The sequence below is a fragment of the Psittacula echo genome, assembly GCF_963264785.1.
Source record: "Psittacula echo genome assembly, chromosome: 2".
Taxonomy (NCBI): domain Eukaryota; kingdom Metazoa; phylum Chordata; class Aves; order Psittaciformes; family Psittacidae; genus Psittacula; species Psittacula echo.
This window is the reverse complement of record NC_137737.1, coordinates 144,238,767-144,257,808: the sequence shown is the minus strand read 5'-3', so window position 1 is coordinate 144,257,808 and position 19,042 is coordinate 144,238,767. Positions and strand designations below refer to the sequence as shown.

General features: G+C 38.2%; 1 protein-coding gene across 3 annotated transcripts in view; it reads left to right on the top strand.

The window, feature by feature from the left end:
• CSMD3 (CUB and Sushi multiple domains 3) overlaps nt 1-16,596 on the top strand; it is a gene marked incomplete at both ends in the record, with an annotated part of 652,566 nt that extends 635,970 nt beyond the window's left edge. For all 3 annotated transcript variants that reach the window (XM_080610435.1, XM_080610434.1, XM_080610433.1), the window contains 6 exons: nt 2,899-2,964; nt 4,045-4,203; nt 7,063-7,175; nt 9,061-9,148; nt 15,053-15,188; nt 16,437-16,596. In XM_080610435.1, the coding sequence (XP_080466561.1) occupies nt 2,899-2,964; nt 4,045-4,203; nt 7,063-7,175; nt 9,061-9,148; nt 15,053-15,188; nt 16,437-16,596 (722 nt within the window). The remainder of the gene's footprint in view (nt 1-2,898; nt 2,965-4,044; nt 4,204-7,062; nt 7,176-9,060; nt 9,149-15,052; nt 15,189-16,436) is intronic.
• Nucleotides 16,597-19,042: the final 2,446 nt, after the last annotated feature.

The following is a 19,042-nucleotide window of genomic DNA, read 5'->3' as shown; positions in this document are numbered from 1 at the left end:
TAGGCTGCCCAGGGAAGTGGAGGGTGGAGGTATTTAAAAGATATGTAGATGTAGCGCTTAGGAATAGGGTTTAGTGGTGGACTTGGCAGTGTAAGGTTAACAATTGGACTTGATGAACTTATAAGTCATCAACTTTTCCAACTTAAATGATTCTGTGATACTATTACTCTATTCTGATGTTGAAGATGGATGTGTAAAGTCCCATGTGGGTGTCTGAATTACTGCGTGGATTGATTCCATAGGGTTTAATATTATTTTATATTTGTATATAAGCAACAATATAGTACTTGCAAACAAAATGCAATCAAACCTTGCTCTTAATATTCCAACGTTTTATTTTATTTGTATTTTTTTAATACATGGCTGGGCATGAAAAGCCTCATAGCAAAATCATGGTGAGAATGGTGCTTTTCATGTAAGATAAGAAACATCATCAAGTATAGCAACTGTTTGGAATTCTATTTCCTGACTAGTTAAAGCACCTTCCAGATTACTGGTACTTAATGTTTCGGATATGGTTATCCCCAGGGTTCTTTCAGAGGCATTAAAAAGATATAGCCAAACACTGCTACTTGGGAGACAAATACGAAATGAATATTTTGTATTACTAAAAAACAGGTGTCCTTATATTACATGCGAGGCAAGCACTGCAGGAAAACAGAGTAGAGCTTTGGGAAAGTGTTGGAAAGCAAGCTGCCAGGAAGTTTATGACTTGTTCTGTACTCAGGAAGTGTTACAGAAGGCCAAACGTGATTCATGCACTGTATTTTGATCCAAGAATTTTCTGCTGATGATATTGAAACAAGTACTATTAGCTGTCCTATCTGATAGTAAGGAACCTATATGACATTTTTTAAAAAATTATTAAGTTGTAACTATGAGTGTATCTACCTTGTCATATAACTTAGTTTCCCAATGTCCTGAAAAATTGTCACAGAAATGAAAAACTTAAGATCAGAGGCTTTGCTTCTTCCTTTTTAGCAGGGGAGAAAGTTAAGAATCAGCAACATATTGTAAAGTATGGACTCTATGTAGATGAAGGAAAACATCTCTTAAATATTTTCAATGTTACCTATTACAGAGGGGGAAACATCTCTCTCCTATGGAAGGGAGAAAAGCACCAGGTGAAGTTGCTCACTTCAATTGGAAGTAGATGAAAAAGAATAAAACATTTGAAGTTGAAAGCTCTAAAAAGATCTGTAGGGAAACTAAATCAGAATTTAGTCCTTTAAATACAAATCTTGAAAATCCTACTCAACAAATATCTGGACCTAGAAACTTAAACTTCATATATAACTTGGTTTAGTTTTCAGTTTGTATTTAAAATTTGTATTTAAATATAATTTTCTATTTACAATGTCAGTCCTAACCTTGACTAGAAGTGTATTCACCTTGACAGGGCTGATTGACTTGGCAGCGTTTTATACTAAACCTGTTTGGAAAGTATGATCCAGATATTTCTAGCCTGAGCTTGATGTAGTCAAAAAGCATATGCTATTGAAGCACACCCTTCAGGTCAGCCGTATTTGCTGAAGTTCAGTAAATTCTGTTCAAAATGAGGAGGAAATAGAGATTAATTCATCAATAGTAACTGGTCATGAGAACTTTAAGCTGAATTCCTACCCCTGCCCGAGTTTCTTGTCAGTTTTAAGCTATATACCAAGAACAAACTTTCTGTAATAAGCTAGAAGTTATTCTCAAAACATTCTCAGGGCTTCTTGCTAAAGTTTCCTTTTTGTGCAGAAAAATGCTTGGGGAGAAGGTTGTTCCTTTTCTTGTCTGTTGGTTTTGAAGTATCAATCAGAGAGAAAAGGCTTGTGTTCAAAGCCAAGATCCAAAATACAAAATATTGAAATAACTGTTGAAGCAAGGAATGGAGCCTAGCATTGCATGAGACTATGCTACATTAGGAGACAGAATTATGTGTCATCTTTATAGCCAAATGAATCCCAATTAGTTTCTGCAAAATAAAATAGCTTCAGGTGCAGGAAATTACACTGTCCCATTGCATTTAGCTGATTGTCTACAGTGGTGGGAGAGTTCTTGCTCTAAGCACAGAAGAAATTAAATAAATTCCCCAAATTCCAATGCTCAAATCATCTGAGCAGTTGAAGATGCTGGGGACAGCCTTATTTGTTTCTTTCTGTTGCTATTCTTTAAAGAAACAGCTACCTCCTCCATTAGCAGGACATTAAGCATGCATCTTTAGGTTTTCAGAGTCTTAAACACAGAATCACAAAATAGTTTGGGTTGGAAGGGACCCTCAACGGTCATCTAGTCCAGTGTCCCTTCAACGAGCAGAGATATCTTCAACTAGATCAGGTTGTTCAAAACCACATCCAGCCTTGGCCTTGAATGTCTTCAGGGATGGCACATCTACCATCTCTCTGTGCAACCTAAGTGATATCTAGCTCACTACTGTAAAAGACAATTAAATTCTGAAGACAAGCAGAATTTAAAATGCCCTTGTTACGTATGTCTTCATTGTTTGGTGTTAAATTGCTTCTAGTCAAAGCACTATTGACACTGCTGTTTTGTGTCAATCTCAATTTAAATGGCATAATTTGCCCTAGATGACATAACCAGACAACATCTAACATATTAAGTGTGTAGTCCAGGACTGTGAATTCTGAACTGTGGATTCTGAAATGAAAGCCCACACTGTTGCAAATGTGTTTGTCGCAAATGTGTTTGTCGCATCCAGGTGACTGACTTGGGAGAAAATGTGGCAATGGAAGAAACCAGTGTTTCTGTGATATTTAGCCTTGATACTGATCAAGTTTGAAACATATTACATTCTTTATAGCAAATAAACTCCATTATGGAAATTTTTTTCCTAGTTTCTGAGTAATATATTTGCTACTGATTTTTGGTTTTGTCATTTATTCTTTCTAACAGCTGGTTCCAAAATATTAGTGAAGGATCCCAGACCAGCTTTGGGAACACCAAGTCCCAAACTAAGTGGTGAGTACTTTGAGGAATATATAGTTGTAAACAATTTCTGTAGGAAGGACAACAAGAATTGATTTAGTGAAACTGCAATGAATGGCTTAGAATGAATAAAGGGTACTAGATTGGGCATTACATTAACAGAATAAACCCGTATTCATTAAATTATTCCCCATTGTTTATGTCCATCTATACTGCATGTTATTATTTGTATCCATTTACAGTTTCTAGCTGTTACATGAGGAGCGTTTTATTAGTTTTATGGAAATCACTGTGTTCTGTATAAGATACTATATTGCTCACCCAGAAATAAAGATGTGATTTTTCACAATTTTTAAGTCTTGCGCTTCTTTTATGTAGTGCTAATTTGAATTGCTTTACCTAAATACTTCAGTATTAGCCTTCAACTTAGCCTTCAAAAGAGTTAATTTTTAGGCTAGAGAAAGTAGTTTAGCTAACTCTGGCTAATGTCAACTCCAGTTTTAACTGGTTTGCTAAAGAAGACTATCTTTGGATGTCCTGACTAGATCCAAGAGAATCTATTCTGTGTTTTTCAAGACAGCAGTCTTCTTAACTTAAACTAGCTTTTAACTCTAACACTATTAAATGTTTATTGATAATTAATAAAGATTTAAAAGTAATTCCTTTGCATAGGAGTTTTTTGGGGGTTTTGTGGAGCTTTATGGATTTTTGTCAGTTTCTTTTTCCTTTTCTTTAACAAATATACTACTTCAAAACTGTTTGTCAATGATGTACTGCATATTAGTCATATTTCCTTTCATTCAGAAACTTTTGTACAATCCCAATTAATTGCAAATAAATTGTATAAGGATCAGTTTTCCTGAAAGTAGAGAAATAAATTTCAGTCAGATAGCAAATCAACAGCATCAGACTCTGCACCATGCAGTTTCCTTGCTTGCAGTTTGTAGATCCAACATCTAAGTGTTGGGGTATTTTTATTATGCTTAATAGACTTAAAACGAGACAGTATAAAGTAGAGAAAATACTGATATTTAGCATACATTTTGCTGGATGCTTGACTTCATAAGTATTAAATATTTCAAAATGTTTTGGAAATGTTTGATATCTGTATAGTTCCAGATGATGTATTTGCCCAAAATTATATATGGAAAGGCTCGTATAATTACAAAAGCAAGAAACAGCCCATGACTTTGACAGTCACAAGTTTCAATGCAACTTCAGGAAGAGTAAATGCAACACTTACAAACAGCAACATGGAATTGCTGCTATCAGGTATGGGATAAAACCCCCTTTATTTTCTTTTTTTTTTTTTCTGCCGTATATAAATTGGTTCCCTATAACTTTATGCATAAAACTAAAACTTTTAACATCTTTTGCAAACTTCTTTAGCTTATCAAAGAAATTTGCATTCTAGTTTGCTTCCTTTTCAAAGGTGGGGATTTTTCAACCTTTACGTTCTCTCCCACTTTTTAATTTTGGAGGGGTTTATTATATTTGGAATTAATAGTCAAGGAGAAGTGAAAGAATCATCCTGATTCTCATGCTTCTCCTGGCTTCCTGTGCCCTTCATCAGTGACAGAGCATGAGAGATTGAAAAGTCCTTGACCAGAGTAAGTGCTACTTAGCAAAGAATAAAACACCGGTGTGTTATCAGCATTATTCTCAGACTAAAGCCAAACCACAGCATTGCATCAACTACTAGGAAAAAAAATTAACTCTATCCCAGATGAAACCAGGGCAGCCTGTATCCTTCCAGTCCAACACTCCAGTCATAGGAACCATTCCACCACATCTTTGTTGTGCCAATGATGTCATAACCCTACAGGCGTGCACATGCTTCTGACTCCTCCTGTTTATTCCCTATGCTACATGGGTTTGCATACAGGCATTTAAGCTTAACTCCTAGTGAAGCCAACTTACTGGGTGGAGTGGCTGGATTTCCTTTGTGCTGCTCTTCAGGTGCCGTCCTGCTGAGCTCCAATCCCTCTGGGCATCTCTCACTGATACTGGCATCAAACGTGGTAGGAATGGAATGGATTGAGGTTTCCCTCTCCTGGCAACTTTGGTTTAAAGCACTCTTCACCACCTTGGCAAACTTATGACCAAAGATGTTCTTCCCCTTCTCTGGCTGATGGACCCCATCAGTCCCCAGTTGATCAGGTTTCTCAAACTGAGTCCCATGGTCTAAGTAGCTAAATCTCTGGCAGTGGCACCAGTCCCATAACATCCGTTGATTCACCATACTCAACTGGCCCTTTCAAACTCCTTCTCTTTGACTACAAGGATTGATGGAAAAACTGCCTGTGCTCGAGTCCCTTACCACCACTCCCAGTGCTCTGTCATCCATCTTAATATTCCTCAGACTGTTCCTTGCTGCACCACTGGTGCCTATGTGGAACAACAGCAGTGGATAACAGTCAGTGGACTCTATGAGGCTTGGTAGTCTCTCGGTGATATCCCTGATAGGAGCCCCCGGTTGGCAGCAAACCTCTCTGGAGAGTGTCAGGGCAGCATAGATGCCTCCACATGTCTCAGAAGAGAGTCACCTACTACTATCATCCATCACCTTTTCTTAGTTGTGCTGGTTGTTACACAGGAAACAGATAATGCTGATGTACTGAGCTCCAGTGTCTCTCCTGATGCAACAGATCTTTCCTCTTGAGTCTGCAGAGCAGTGAAGTGGTTCTCCAAGGCCACCTCAGGCTCCAGGGGAAGTCTCTTCCTCCTGCAGGTCCTTGCCATTGCCAGCTTCCATTCTTCTGCATTACTGGCACCCCTTTTTTCTGTGTATTCCAGTATACTTCTTGACTGTTTGGCCGTGGGCTGTAGGTCTACTGCAGACTGCTCTTGGAATGAGGTGTCCAACTCCTTTTAAGCCTCCCTGATGTTACACAGCCTCCTCACCACCTCCTGCAGCTCAAGCCATGTGGTCCTCCACATGGGCACACCGTCAGCAGGCAGGTCTGCTGCCTGTCCCTGCCCTAGGAGAGAGGTCTGGGCACTTCCTGCAGTCTGAGGTCTGCACTGCAGACTCCTTCAGCAGCTCCATCTGGGTGGAGGCATTGGCCAACACCAGGGTAGGCGTTGCAGACCTCCCAGCTGGAGCTACAGCTTTTGCTGTCAGGCTAGTGCCCACCAATCTGCCTTGAGCATCAGGTAAGATGAGCGTACTTGGCCTGTGCAGACACTGCCCATTTGCTGGGCTGTGAGGCCTTCAGGTCTCTCCACTTGACCATTGGAATGCCCTTCCCTCAAAGAGGTGCCTTTCCTGCATTCCCTTCTGCGCAAACTGCCATGCAATGCCCTGACTGATGTGCTGCTGCACCATGTTTGCCTACTCTGTTCACATCACTCCTGGTCACTTGTGCTCCCTAGAGCTGCACTCCATGGGAGTAGGGATTAGCTGGTGTTACTCCTGGCCCTGCCTGCACCTTGTCAACTGCTCTCATGCAAGCTGCCAGCTCCTGGCAGGTCTTGGTGCTCTTCCGGGGTTTCCTGTTTCAGAAAACCTGCCCAGTACTATGTGATTCCTGTTTCAAAGCCCCTGTTTTGTTGTGGAACACACCTGCACTGGAGCTGTTAACCTTAGTGAGTGAGGAATGTCTGGAAAAAAATGTGTCATAATACTGACTGATGAAGAACAATTCAAATTTTTGAGATATTTACAAATACAGAAATTTTTAATTTAGCACTAGCTATTGGAAAATAATTTAGATGTGGATGTTTCTAGTATCACCTTCTTTACCTGATGACTAAATTAGCAATACTGAAAGTAGGAGTGCAAAGTTCAAATGCATTCTGCCTGATTCAGAACTGTATTTTCCATCTAAAATCAGATTACTGTCAATGTTTGTCTGTCTAATGCTTGTTAAAATAACTGTTAAATAACAATTGTGTGTATAGGGTTTCCCTTCTGTCATCTCTGCAGGCTAAGCAGTTTCCATTGAAATCTTGGGATAATTGAAATAATTTCACAAAAGAATGCAGCTTGCTTAACAAAAATGTTTGTTAAAATGCTACACATTCTTCTTGCTTTACCCTTTTAAGGCAGCAGATTAAATGCTTATTCTTGAAGATGAAAGTATTTCTCTTCTCAACACAAATATAAATTTTAAAAACTATATTCTACAGGAGTGTATAAAAGCCAGGAAGCTCGGCTAATGCTCCACATATATCTCATTAAAGCACCTTCCCATACATCTGTGAGCAAGCTGAAAGATGAAAAATGGGCTATGGATGGTTTTGTGAGTATATTTCTGCTACAAAAGAGAAGGAAAGACTTTTTTTTTTTTAATAATGATTATTTCTACATTGAAAAAATCCTGAGAAATATCAATTGGAGTCTTGTTAGCAATACTGATTTATTACATGAAATGGAAATTTTATTGTAAGATATAGGAAACCAGTCTGAGGAAAAATATGGGAACAGTCCTATTGTGTAGGCACAATTATAATGCATGTTAACAGAGAAACCTTTCTCGTACTTCTCATTGAATCTAATTCCAATATATTGAGGAATTTCATCATCATGACAATATATGAATTTGTAGTAGTATTTTAATATATAATATTAATATAATAGCAATTTTTTATCATTAGGCTAGCAGTCATGTTTTATTTTTTGGTGATGTTTTGAGAAATACGATGAAAAAGCTGAATTGTTATGTGTATGGAGAAAACAAAATAGATTGTTCCAATTAAACATTAAGCCCCTTTGATGTTCTGGGACTGAGGTTATGTTTTAAAAATATACTTTTTATGGGGTTATATATGAGGTTATACTTTAAAAGGGAGAAGAGAATGCATGACTGGGAAAAGGAGAAGTGATGGAAAGGGATAAAATGAAGTATAACAGCCCAGGTGACTAGGGCTTGTCTAAACCATGAAAAGAAAATCCTTTCAGAGAACAGACAGGAAGGGCAAACATTGCCCAAGATAATGATAAGGCTGGAAAAAGCTTGAGTGTGATGAAGGCTTGAGACACTTTATTTGCCAGAGAAGGAAATAGATTTTTCAGAAAACAAAGGGCCTAAATTGGCTGATTATGAACACATACATCCCTTTTACACCATCTCATTTGTTATGGAATTTGTCTGTTTTCTTACGTTTCACCTACTAGTAAAGTACTGCAGATACACCAATGTAAGTACACACGCCAACAGAAGAGGTCAACATTGAAGTGCATGAATAAATGTATACAACTTGTGGCACTGCTTCAATAATAATTTTAAAAAGGTGTGAAACCAAAGAAAAAAAAAAAAAAACAAACTTAAAAGAGCTTAATAAGTATACTGGTAAAAGGGCTTAAATCCCTGGCTTGTAAAAACTTTAGGCTTCATGAACATGCTCCTGAGGTGAAAAAAAAAAAAAAAAAAGTAAAAGCAAGAAATTTTCTTTCAGACTTCAAAATGTACAAAGGTAACAGTACAGTCGCTAAATTCCATGCTGTATACATACTGCTCCTATTTTACCAGTTTCTTTTTGTTTTCAATCTGGGAATAGCCCAAACAGGTTATTTTAACCCAAAGTAAGAAATTCACGTTCTTCAGTGAAAACACAGCTTCAGGTCATTGATGAAGACATACTTAAGGTTCCTTTAAACTTCCCTTTCTCAAGGAACCTGTCTCAGGACAACTGAATTTAAACCTAAAAACTATCCTGGAAAGCAAGTATCTGTAAATTTGAATACAGTGTTAGTTTAGCATGTACTTACCCTAACAAAGGAGATATTCATAGGATCACAACCCTTTCCTCCCTCTCACAACAGGATGATCTACAGTATAACTTGACCATCTACTACCTAAATAAATCAGATAATTATGAAGTATGTAAAATGCTTAAAAATACTGACATCATTAATTGCTAGAAACTTTGTTTTGTTGTTTTTTAAAAATAATACAGTTAAAGGTAGTATAAGGTATTGTATGTGACCATAAGCCAACATGTCTAAGTTGTTCCTTCAACAGTTGTCATTTCCTTTGAACTTCATAGATTTCCTAGAAAAAAGGAGAGCGTTTTTAATGGGGAGTAACAACTACCAGTAAAGCATATTAGGGTATCTCTATAACAAATAGATAGCTTGTAACGAAGTTCCCCCCGTTTAATTCAGAGTACTTTTTTTTTTTACAGGTTTCTGCTGAACCTGATGGAGCAACGTATGTTTTTCAAGGATTCATCCAGGGTAAAGATTATGGACAATTTGGACTTCAACGATTAGGTATTCAGCAATTACCACTTTTTTTTTCCACTTCATTGTTCAATATTCTCTTTTGTCATGTCCAGTAGTATAAGGGTATCCACAGGATGTTAACAGAATTGAAATTTTATAGAAAATTGAGCTAGTCATACCTTTAAAATCTCATTTTAAGTGTTTTCTCAGAAGTTGTAAGGAGTTATGTATACCTTGAAATGTACTGCTTCGTATAGCTATCATTTGTGATGTTTTGAGCAATGTTTTTTCTATGAATACATGTAAAATGTATTTTAAAAATGCATTTCAAAAATGTATTTTAAAAATTTTATAAAATGAGAAGTTTCACTTCTCACTAACTCTTTAGAAAACCCATGTTACAGAATGCTTTCCTAATCTGATTTCTTGCTAATGGTGCTGAAAAAACATTTCATCTAAACATAGAAGAGTGCAACTGAAAAATATTTGCAAGTAATTTTTTTATGTTACTCTTAAAACCCCCAAATCTTACATGATAAGCACTATTTTTGCCCTAAAAATTGACTTCCTAGTTCTATACATTCAGTTCTAATAGTCTTTATTTATCCTTTCTAGTCTAACTAATAGTTTTTATTTATCCTTTCTTGGAGAAAACAGCTTTGATAACAAAGCTCTAGTAACAGCATACTGTTGTGCTTTATAAGCAAAAAAAAATCATTTACTTGTTTGATACTGTCTCAAGAACTGTGATATTTCTCCTACCACAAGAATTTGTATTTATTAATACTGAAATCTTGAATGATAAAATACTATCGAGAAAACTTTAGAAGAGGAATTACTTCTCACTAATGAAGTGGGTCCTTAGAGTGCATATCTTCACATAAAATTCCTACATGTGAATGCAACTAGTTTCTTTCAGCTGCAAAGTATTGTCCACTCTTTTTTTTTTTTTTTCAGTAAAACCAGGAAATTCTTTAATTTTTGAGTGTGCTGGAAGGGTTTATTAATGGATGTATTAAGTAAAGCCATTTTTTTTCTGTTTTTCACTGTTATAAATCACAGTAAAATACTTGGGGGGGAGGTCTTGTTTTTCCCTGTATTTGCATAGGCAATTTCTTTGAAAAGAATTTTTAGAAATATCTTTATCAATAAATATTTCCTTTAGAATCATAGAATCATAGAATAGTTAGGGTTGGAAAGGACCTTGAGAACCTAGTTCCAACCCCCCTGCCATGGGCAGGGACACACCACACTAAATCATGCCACCCAAGGCCTCATCCAACCTGGCCTTGAACACCGCCAAGGATGGAGCATTCACAACCTCCCTGGGCAACCCATTCCAGTGCCTCACCACCCTCTCAGTAAAGAATTTCTTCCTTTTATCGAATCTAAACTTCCCCTTTTTAAGTTTGAACCCGTTACCCCTTGTCCTGTCACTACAGTCCCTGATGAATAGTCCCTCCCCAGCATCCTTGTAGGCCCCCTTCAGATACTGGAAGGCTGCTATGAGGTCTCCACGCAGCCTTCTCTTCTCCAGGCTGAACAGCCCCAACTTTCTCGGCCTGTCTTAATAGGGGAGGTGCTCCAGTCCCCTGATCATCCTCATGGCCCTCCTCTGGACTTGTTCCAACAGTTCCATGTCCTTTTTATGTTGAGGACACCAGAACTACACACAATACTCTAAGTGAAGTCTCACAAGAGTAGAGTAGAGAGGCCTGCTGGTCACGCTCCTTTGGATGCAGCCCAGGATACAGTTGGCTTTCTGGGCTGCGAGAGCACACTGCCGGCTCATGTTCATTTTCTCATCGACCAACACACCCAAGTCCTTCTCCACAGAGCTGCTCTGAATCTCTTCTCTGCCCAACCTGTAGCCGTGCCTGGGATTGCTCCGACCCATGTGTAGGACCTTGCACTTGGCATGGTTAAACTTCATAAGGTTGGCATCAGCCCACCTCACAAGCGTGTCGAGGTCCCTCTGGATGGCATCCCTTCCCTCCAGCATATCAACCGAACCACACAGTTTGGTGTCATTGGCAAACTTGCTGAGGGCGCACTCAATCCCACTGTCCATGTCACCGACAAAGATGTTGAACAAGACTGGTCCCAACACCGATCCCTGAGGGACACCACTCGTTACTGGTCTCCAGCTGTACATTGAACCATTGACCATAAATCTTTGCGTGCGGCCATCCAACCAGTTCTTTATCCACCGAGTGGTCCACCCATCAAATTGATGTCTCTCCAATTTAGAGACAAGGATGTCATGTGGGACAGTGTCAAAGGCCTTGCACAAGTCCAGGTAGATGACGTCAACGGCTCTGCCCCTGTCCATCAGTTTCGTAGCCCCATCATAGAAGGCCACCAAGTTGGTCAGGCAGGATTGTTGTCTTCCACACAATCGAGGAACCTCCTGGATTGCTTGTGCTGGGCTGTACCTTCACTCCAACAGCTGTCAGGGTGGTTGAAGTCTCCCATGAGAACAAGGGCCTGTGAGCATGAGGCTGTTCCTATCTGCCTATAGAGCACTTCATCCACAGATTCCTCTTGATCAGGCGGTCTGTAACAGATCCCCACAGTAATGTCCCCCATCGCTGCTCTCCCTTTAACCTTGACCCACAAAATCTCTGTTGACTGCTCACCCGTTCCCAGACAGAGTTCCATACTCTCCAGCCTATCCCTAACATAAATAGCAACTCCCCCTCCCCGCCTGCCAGGCCTGTCTTTTCTAAAGAGCCTGTAACCTTCCATTCCAACACTCCAGTCATAGGAGCCATCCCACCATGTTTCTGTGATGCCTACTATATCATACTCCCATAGTCGTGCACACATCTCTAATTCCTCTTGTTTGTTTCCCATTCTACGGGCGTTTGTATAGAGGCACCTGAGCCGAGCTCCAAATGAAGCCGGCTCATTGGCTGGAGCGGCTGGAATCTCTCTGCATCGCTCCGAGCATTTATTGTAGGTGCTGGCAACTGACTGGGTGTGTTGGGATGGAACGATGCCCCCCTCCCCCAACACATCTAGTTTAAAGAAACCTTGACCAGCCTGGCAAGCCTCCTACCAAAACCTCTCTTCCTCTTCTTTGTTGGATCAGCTCTACCAGCCCCCAGTAGACCTGGCCTACTAACATGGGTCCCGTATTCAAAACACCCAAACCCCTGACTATGGCACCATCCTTTTAACCATTTATTAACTTGGCCAATCCTCCTAGCTTTTTGAAGGTCTCACCCTGAGCTCCCCTCTGAGGACCCTGAGGTCCCCTCTGAGCTCCAGAGCCCCTAACCACCTCTCCCAGGGCTCTGTAGTCCTTCTTTATGTTCTCCAGGCTACTGCTATCAACATCACCAGCACCCACATGGATCACCAGAAGTGGGTAATAGTTCGTGGGTCTCACTAGAGCAGGCAGCCTCTCTGCAGCATCCCTGATCCATGCCCCAGGTAGGCAACACACCTCCCTCGAGACCGAGTCAGGCCGACAGATGAGTGCCTCTGTCCCTTTCAAAGTAGAGTCCCCTACCCCTATGACCCGTCTCTTTTTCCTGGCAGCACCAGTAGTGATCTTCTTTTCCAGCACACCAGCCAGTTGTTTCTGATGCAAGTGCCCTTCCTTCTTAGCCCCCTGCAGGACAGCAAAGCGGTTCTGGGTGGGGACAACAGCTTTAGGAGGAAGCCCCTTGTTTTTAATTGTCCTCTTCCTCTTTTTTTGTTTTTTTTTGTTGTTACTATTTCCCAGCTTCCTGGGTTGACAGCCTCCTCCACTTCCCCATGAGCTTCAGGGGACGCCTGAGGCCCCTGCACAGTTTGGGCCTGGAGGAGGCAGTCCTGCTTCCTCTCAGCTTCCCTGACATCTTGCAGCCTATTAACAGCATCCCGCAGCTCAGCCACCTGCTGCAGGAGGACCTGCACCAGGGAGCACTGAGTACAGCCCTGCCCATTTGGCACTGCTCCCTCAGGAGACCAGTGCAGCTACTCTCTACACTCTGAGCATTGCACTGCAGCCTCCCCTCTCATCGGCTCTGTATGGGTGCATACGCTGGCCACTGCCGGGGCAGCCAGAGCAGAGCTCCCAGACCGGGCCCCGGTCATACAGCGAGTACTCACCATCCCGCTCGCGTGCCCAAGCGAACTGCCGCGCAAACTGCCTCGACCCGTCCTGTTTGCCCACTCTGTTCGCTGCGCTCCCAGGGGCAGGTTTTTGACCAGTGAGAGCTGGTGCTGCTCCTCGTGGCTCCGCCCCCTGTGAGTCAGCTGCTCGCGTCAGCTGAGCTGCTGGTTCCTGGGCAAGTCCTGTCAAGGACCTGAGGCTCCCTCGGTGGCTCTGGCTGCTCTCAGTAGAGGCTCCTGGATGCTGATCTCCTCCCTGCTCCGGTGTTGAAGGCGTCCTCTCTTGAGCTACTCACCTCAGCAATTCAAAATTTAAATATTCAGCAATTTAAATATTTAAATTAATATTAAAATTTATTTCCCTTTAATAACTTCTTCAAAATATTTGAAAGTCACCTAATAAAAAATAAAATGTAAGACATCCTTGGCAATGTGTTTTGGTAAAGTTTTCTGAAAATTGTATTCTTAATTTGATTTTGTTGGGTTTTTTTAATTTTTTCATTTTTGTAGCTGTAAGATTCTTTTCCTGTAATATAGAGAAGGTACTTTTTATTCGTTTATATCTTCTAGGAACAAAGTGGTTCACTAAGGTTTAAATTCTGTACAAGATTTAATTGTAGTTAATACAAACATTAATACAGTTAGGGAGAAATTTACATTGAACACATTTTGTTATCTGTTACCATTATTTCATTCACACAAACACAGAAATGGTTTATCTGGAACAAAATAGTTTTATTTCTGTTCCCATAAAATTTTCCTTTTTTTTTTTTTCCATTTTTTTTTTTTTGCTTTTCTATGTTTTAGTATATTGATTACTTGTTTGGGTGGGGGTTTTTTTGTTTTTTTTTTTTTTTTTTGGTTGGTTGGTTGGTTGGGTTGGTTTTTTTTTAATTTCTATATATTGCCTTGTAAGATAAAGAAAGTCAGAAAATATTAGGACCTACACAATTTTTAAAAGTCCCCTTTAGAGCTTAAAAAATACCTTTGAAGCTGCATTGTTACTCACTTCCTCACATTAAAAAGTTATATATCTTGTCTGAGTAAATAATCTAGGTAATGTATTCCTCAACCATGCAGCAGATCATATTCTTATTTTTTCATCACTACCTGGCTTTAGCTCTAGTCAGTTGTTCCTACCTCTTTCATTCATGAATAGCAGCACCAAATGAAATCAACATGATGAATTTTCAGGTTGCCTCTTCAGATAATTTACCCTTTCCTTGAAATGATGTTTGCTTTTCATACATGCAGTATTTATTAATTTCAAATTAATCAGTAATACACAAATTCATCAGTAATATAATCAAACATGTGCGTTATTATATAATCGACTTTTGGTAACAGAGAATCACAGAATCATAGAATCATAGAATAGTTAGGGTTGGAAAGGACCTTAAGATCACCTAGTTCCAACCCCCCTGCCATGGGCAGGGATACCTCACACTGAACCATGCCACCCAAGGCCTCATCCAGCCTGGCCTTGAACACCGCCAAGGATGGAGCACTCACAACCTCCCTGGGCACATTAATGTGTATTAATAACATCCAAAACTTGAATCCCATACAGAATTAATGCAGTAAGATATTTACTGCAACAAAATATATTTATTGTTGTCCCAACAATTTGCATCCACTTATTAATCGAAATGTGGCATGCCACACTACATTTACTTTCCAGGTGGTCTCAGCATAGAATTGTATGTATACAGGTGAACAAATTATAATGACCCAATCTCAAGGTATTATTGAATTCTGAAATTTATGGAGTATTATGTGCTGGCAGTAACAGACACATGTAGAATACATTACTTTTTCTTTTTTTTTCCCCTTATTATTCTTTTTTAGGTCTTAACATGTCTGAGGGTTCAAATTCTTCCAATCAACCACATGGTACAAATAGTAGTTCAGTGGCCATTGCTATCCTTGTGCCTTTCTTTGCCCTTATATTTGCTGGGTTTGGCTTTTATCTTTACAAACAAAGGTGAGTACAAATGAAGTATATAGAATTCCTGTATGACTTGGTGGTTTTAGTGCCTTCAATCTTTTTTAGTGTAAATAATTTTTTCTGTAAAACCATAAAGTGTTTGCAAGGTATGCAAACCTTCCTCCATTAGGTCTGGCATAATGACTGAAAGATCAGTTTGTTGTACTGTTCTGTACTTTCATTCCTACCTATTTAAAATGTTATAAATTTCTCTTTTCATAACAAAATGGATGTAATAAATTATTGGCATATAGAGAATAATATAATGAATAGACTTTGTGTGTATTTACAGCTGATTGCCTGTATTTTTTTTCATATGTGACAGAATTATGAGTCATATCTTCAGTAATTTATTTTAACGACTGCTCTGTTTATTGCCTTGCAAGTGCATGAAATTATTATGCCACTGAGAGGTTTCATTATGGAACTGTTTCTGCATATGAAATTATTAGTTAATAGAATCATAGAATAGTTAGGGTTGGAAAGGACCTTAAGATCATCTAGTTCCAACCCCCCTGCCATGGGCAGGGACACCTCACACTAAACCATGCCACCCAAGGCCTCATCCAACCTGGCCTTGAACACTGCCATGTGTAATTATGTTACATAGCCACAATAATTGTAATAAACTGTGCTGGATAACATTACTTTGAAACACATTCCATCATTTCTAAATGGTACCACTTGTTTTGAAGAGCTTCAGAATATGAAAAAATGCTCATGTAACATTTTAGTACATGCTGTAACTGTGTGCGATAGGCACTTGTCTTTACATTTTATACTGCTCATTTACAATGCAGTATGCATTTTGCATAATGACATAGATTAAATGTCCTTAAGGGATTTAATTTTTATATTTTGAGTTATTTAGTGAATAAGAAAATGTTTCAACTATAAAATCATTCTTGATATATTTGTCGAGTCTCCAAATAGAAAAAGGAAATCTCAGTCATCTGGCTGGGGAATTACTGCATTTTTTGCAAGATTTTGTTGTACTCAACTATTTATCATCTGATCATCCAAAAGGAAATGTGTACCACTTCTCAGGTTAACTATGTTTTTTAAGTGATCATCATTTTAAATGAATCATAAATTCTTTAAACTTTGAGAGAATACTAACTTTGAGCACACATACTGTAAAAAAACCCCAAGATGTTAGATTTAGCTCCTTGTTCAAATTCTTAAAGCACATGAAGTCAGCAAGGAAAACTGCAGTTACAAACATTCTTTGTCTTTCCTCTACAGGACTGCACCTAAAACACAGTACACTGGATGCTCTGTACATGAAAATAATAATGGACAAGCTGCTTTTGAAAACCCCATGTATGACACAAATGCAAAGTCTGTGGAAGGGAAAGCAGTACGATTTGACCCCAATTTGAACACCGTCTGCACAATGGTATAATGTGGTAATGATATGTCTTCAAAGTCTGGAAATTGACACAACACAGTGCACACACAGTTCACTGATTAAAAAATAAAAATAAAAATAAAAAAAAATTAAAGCACACTTTTCAGGATATAGTGGGTCACCTTTTCCTGACAATGATAGACAAGAATGGGTTGTGGTTATTTTGTTTTGATTTTGTTTTTCATAAACTGGATCAAAATTCTTCTTCATGTGTAACATGGAGAGTTTAAAAAAAAAATTGCTGCACTCCATGAGTGCTACTCACATTTTATTTGCTTTTTTAAAAAGGAGGTCATTCTAAAAACATAAAACATATTTGCATATATTGGAGGAGCATCCACTATCTGTATTTCTGTGCTTTATAAAAACTATAATAGAGGGATTGGGTTAAAAAAACATTATAGGTAGAAAATAAGAGCTATACTTACAGGAGACAGTAGGTCACTGACTTCTCTTTAACAGTCATATGCTACATCTTTTTTATGAGTTTGTACCTTTTTTTCATTTATTGAGCCCGTTTAGTATTCTGTTTTTCTCAGAACAGTTAAGTTTTACAAGTCCAGGATGTACTATTTAGAACTCAGCAAATACAACTATTTTCATGTGACAGAAGAAAAATTAAAATATCACATTCTTCTTTAATGAATTTCCTTCCCTGCTTCACATCTTCCTTCTTTTTATGTTCCAAGTCAAGCTTCTTTTCTGTTTCCATTAACAGTACAAACAAATGGTCTACATTTCTTTTGTCAGTCATACAACTAGACAAATTCTTCAATCAAGAAGCTAGTATGATTTGAGCTTTGTCATGTGGCTATATTCCTTAATGTTGAAGACCACTCAAAAGAGTGACCATCCTAAATTTTTTCAGAGGTGAAAACATAATGATATTTCCAATTAAAAAGTGCAGTTTACAGTAACATTAGCAATGATATCCATAGATCAAAAATTTAAGAGTCCATTTTTCAATCCATGCTAGTTAAATCTAGATTGTATCACATCATTTTATTCCTTCGGCATTTTGTTAAAACACATGCACAAAGCATGGAGAAATCCCGTTGAAGTTGATGGATTTTAGCAGACTTCATTGAACTTGAGATCAGGCCTATAAGGTAAGAGGAAGCTATAATTTGGAAATACCATTTTTACATCTTTTTATCTATGTATTCCATACTTTATGGAAACAAATCCATACAGCTAATGATTTAAAATTTAATATATTACCGTAGTGCAATGAAAAAAAAAAAAAAAAAAGCCATGATTTTATTAAGGACAACACATTCATTTTAGGGACAATTCAGATTCCACAACCCTCAGATAGAAGTTTTAGATATTCCAGAATCACTTCTAAGGAAACTGAATTTTCAGTTGAACAGTTATTTCATGTCAGAATTATTCAGTGGCAACTCAGTAGTTTATTTGATGTAGGTCATTGTCTTCCATTCATAGCATGACTCACAAATGCTGTGTGTTAGCCAGTGTGAATTACCTGTTACTGTCCCTTTCAGACATTAATAATTCTATGAAAATCTAAACTTTTTATTACCATAATAGAGAGTGCCTACCAAAAATCATTGTACCCAGGATTGCTGCTTGGATTTCTATAATGTTTGATGAATTTCTTATAAACCATTTTACAACACTTTGTTTTGAATATTCATACAACCTGTCAAACTGTATTCTACTAAAAGGATGCTGTTTTATATTTTATACCATTGGTTGTTATTTATTCTTGTTTATTCAAATGACTGCAATAACTATGATTCATTCATTAATGTTACAGTTAATACATTTGAGATCGTTTAAAATGTTTCTTCAGCAACTGGCTACTCCTCTTATATTAATGCATACACTTTTGTAAAGAAGTATATTTTTATGAAAAAGGATTTGTAAGAGTATGATGTAAATTTTCAGTGCAATGTAAACAAAATAAAAATGAACAATTGCTTTTTTTAACCACGTTTCTTCTTTGGAAGATGAGCTTTAAATTCATTTCAGTTGTGAAGCCAAGAGAATAACCAAATAATAATTCAAATATGGTATTTTTGTGGGTCTTAAAATCAAGTTATTTTTTCCTGAACCTTCCTGTGAATTTTAGGTGAAGTGGCAAGAATTTTAGGTGAAGTAGCAAGACTCAGAGTTCTTTCACAAATAACAATGAGCACAATGTGTTACATTGAAAAAAAAAAAAAAAGAGACCTATACTTGTCAATCCAATCAAAAGCACAGAAAATCTTCATTTTTATTTTAAAAGGAGTAAAAAAAGAAAAAGAAAAATCAAGCGTTCTTCAAAGTTGTAGACAGCCTACTTTGCACATGAATTTTGCTACCTTTTTCTGCAGGAGTGTAGAGGATGTGCATATTAACAAACAGTACCAACGCATACAGTGTGTTCTGTCATTATAAGAAAGCAGTGGGTTTTTTTAATGACATTGAACTGGAG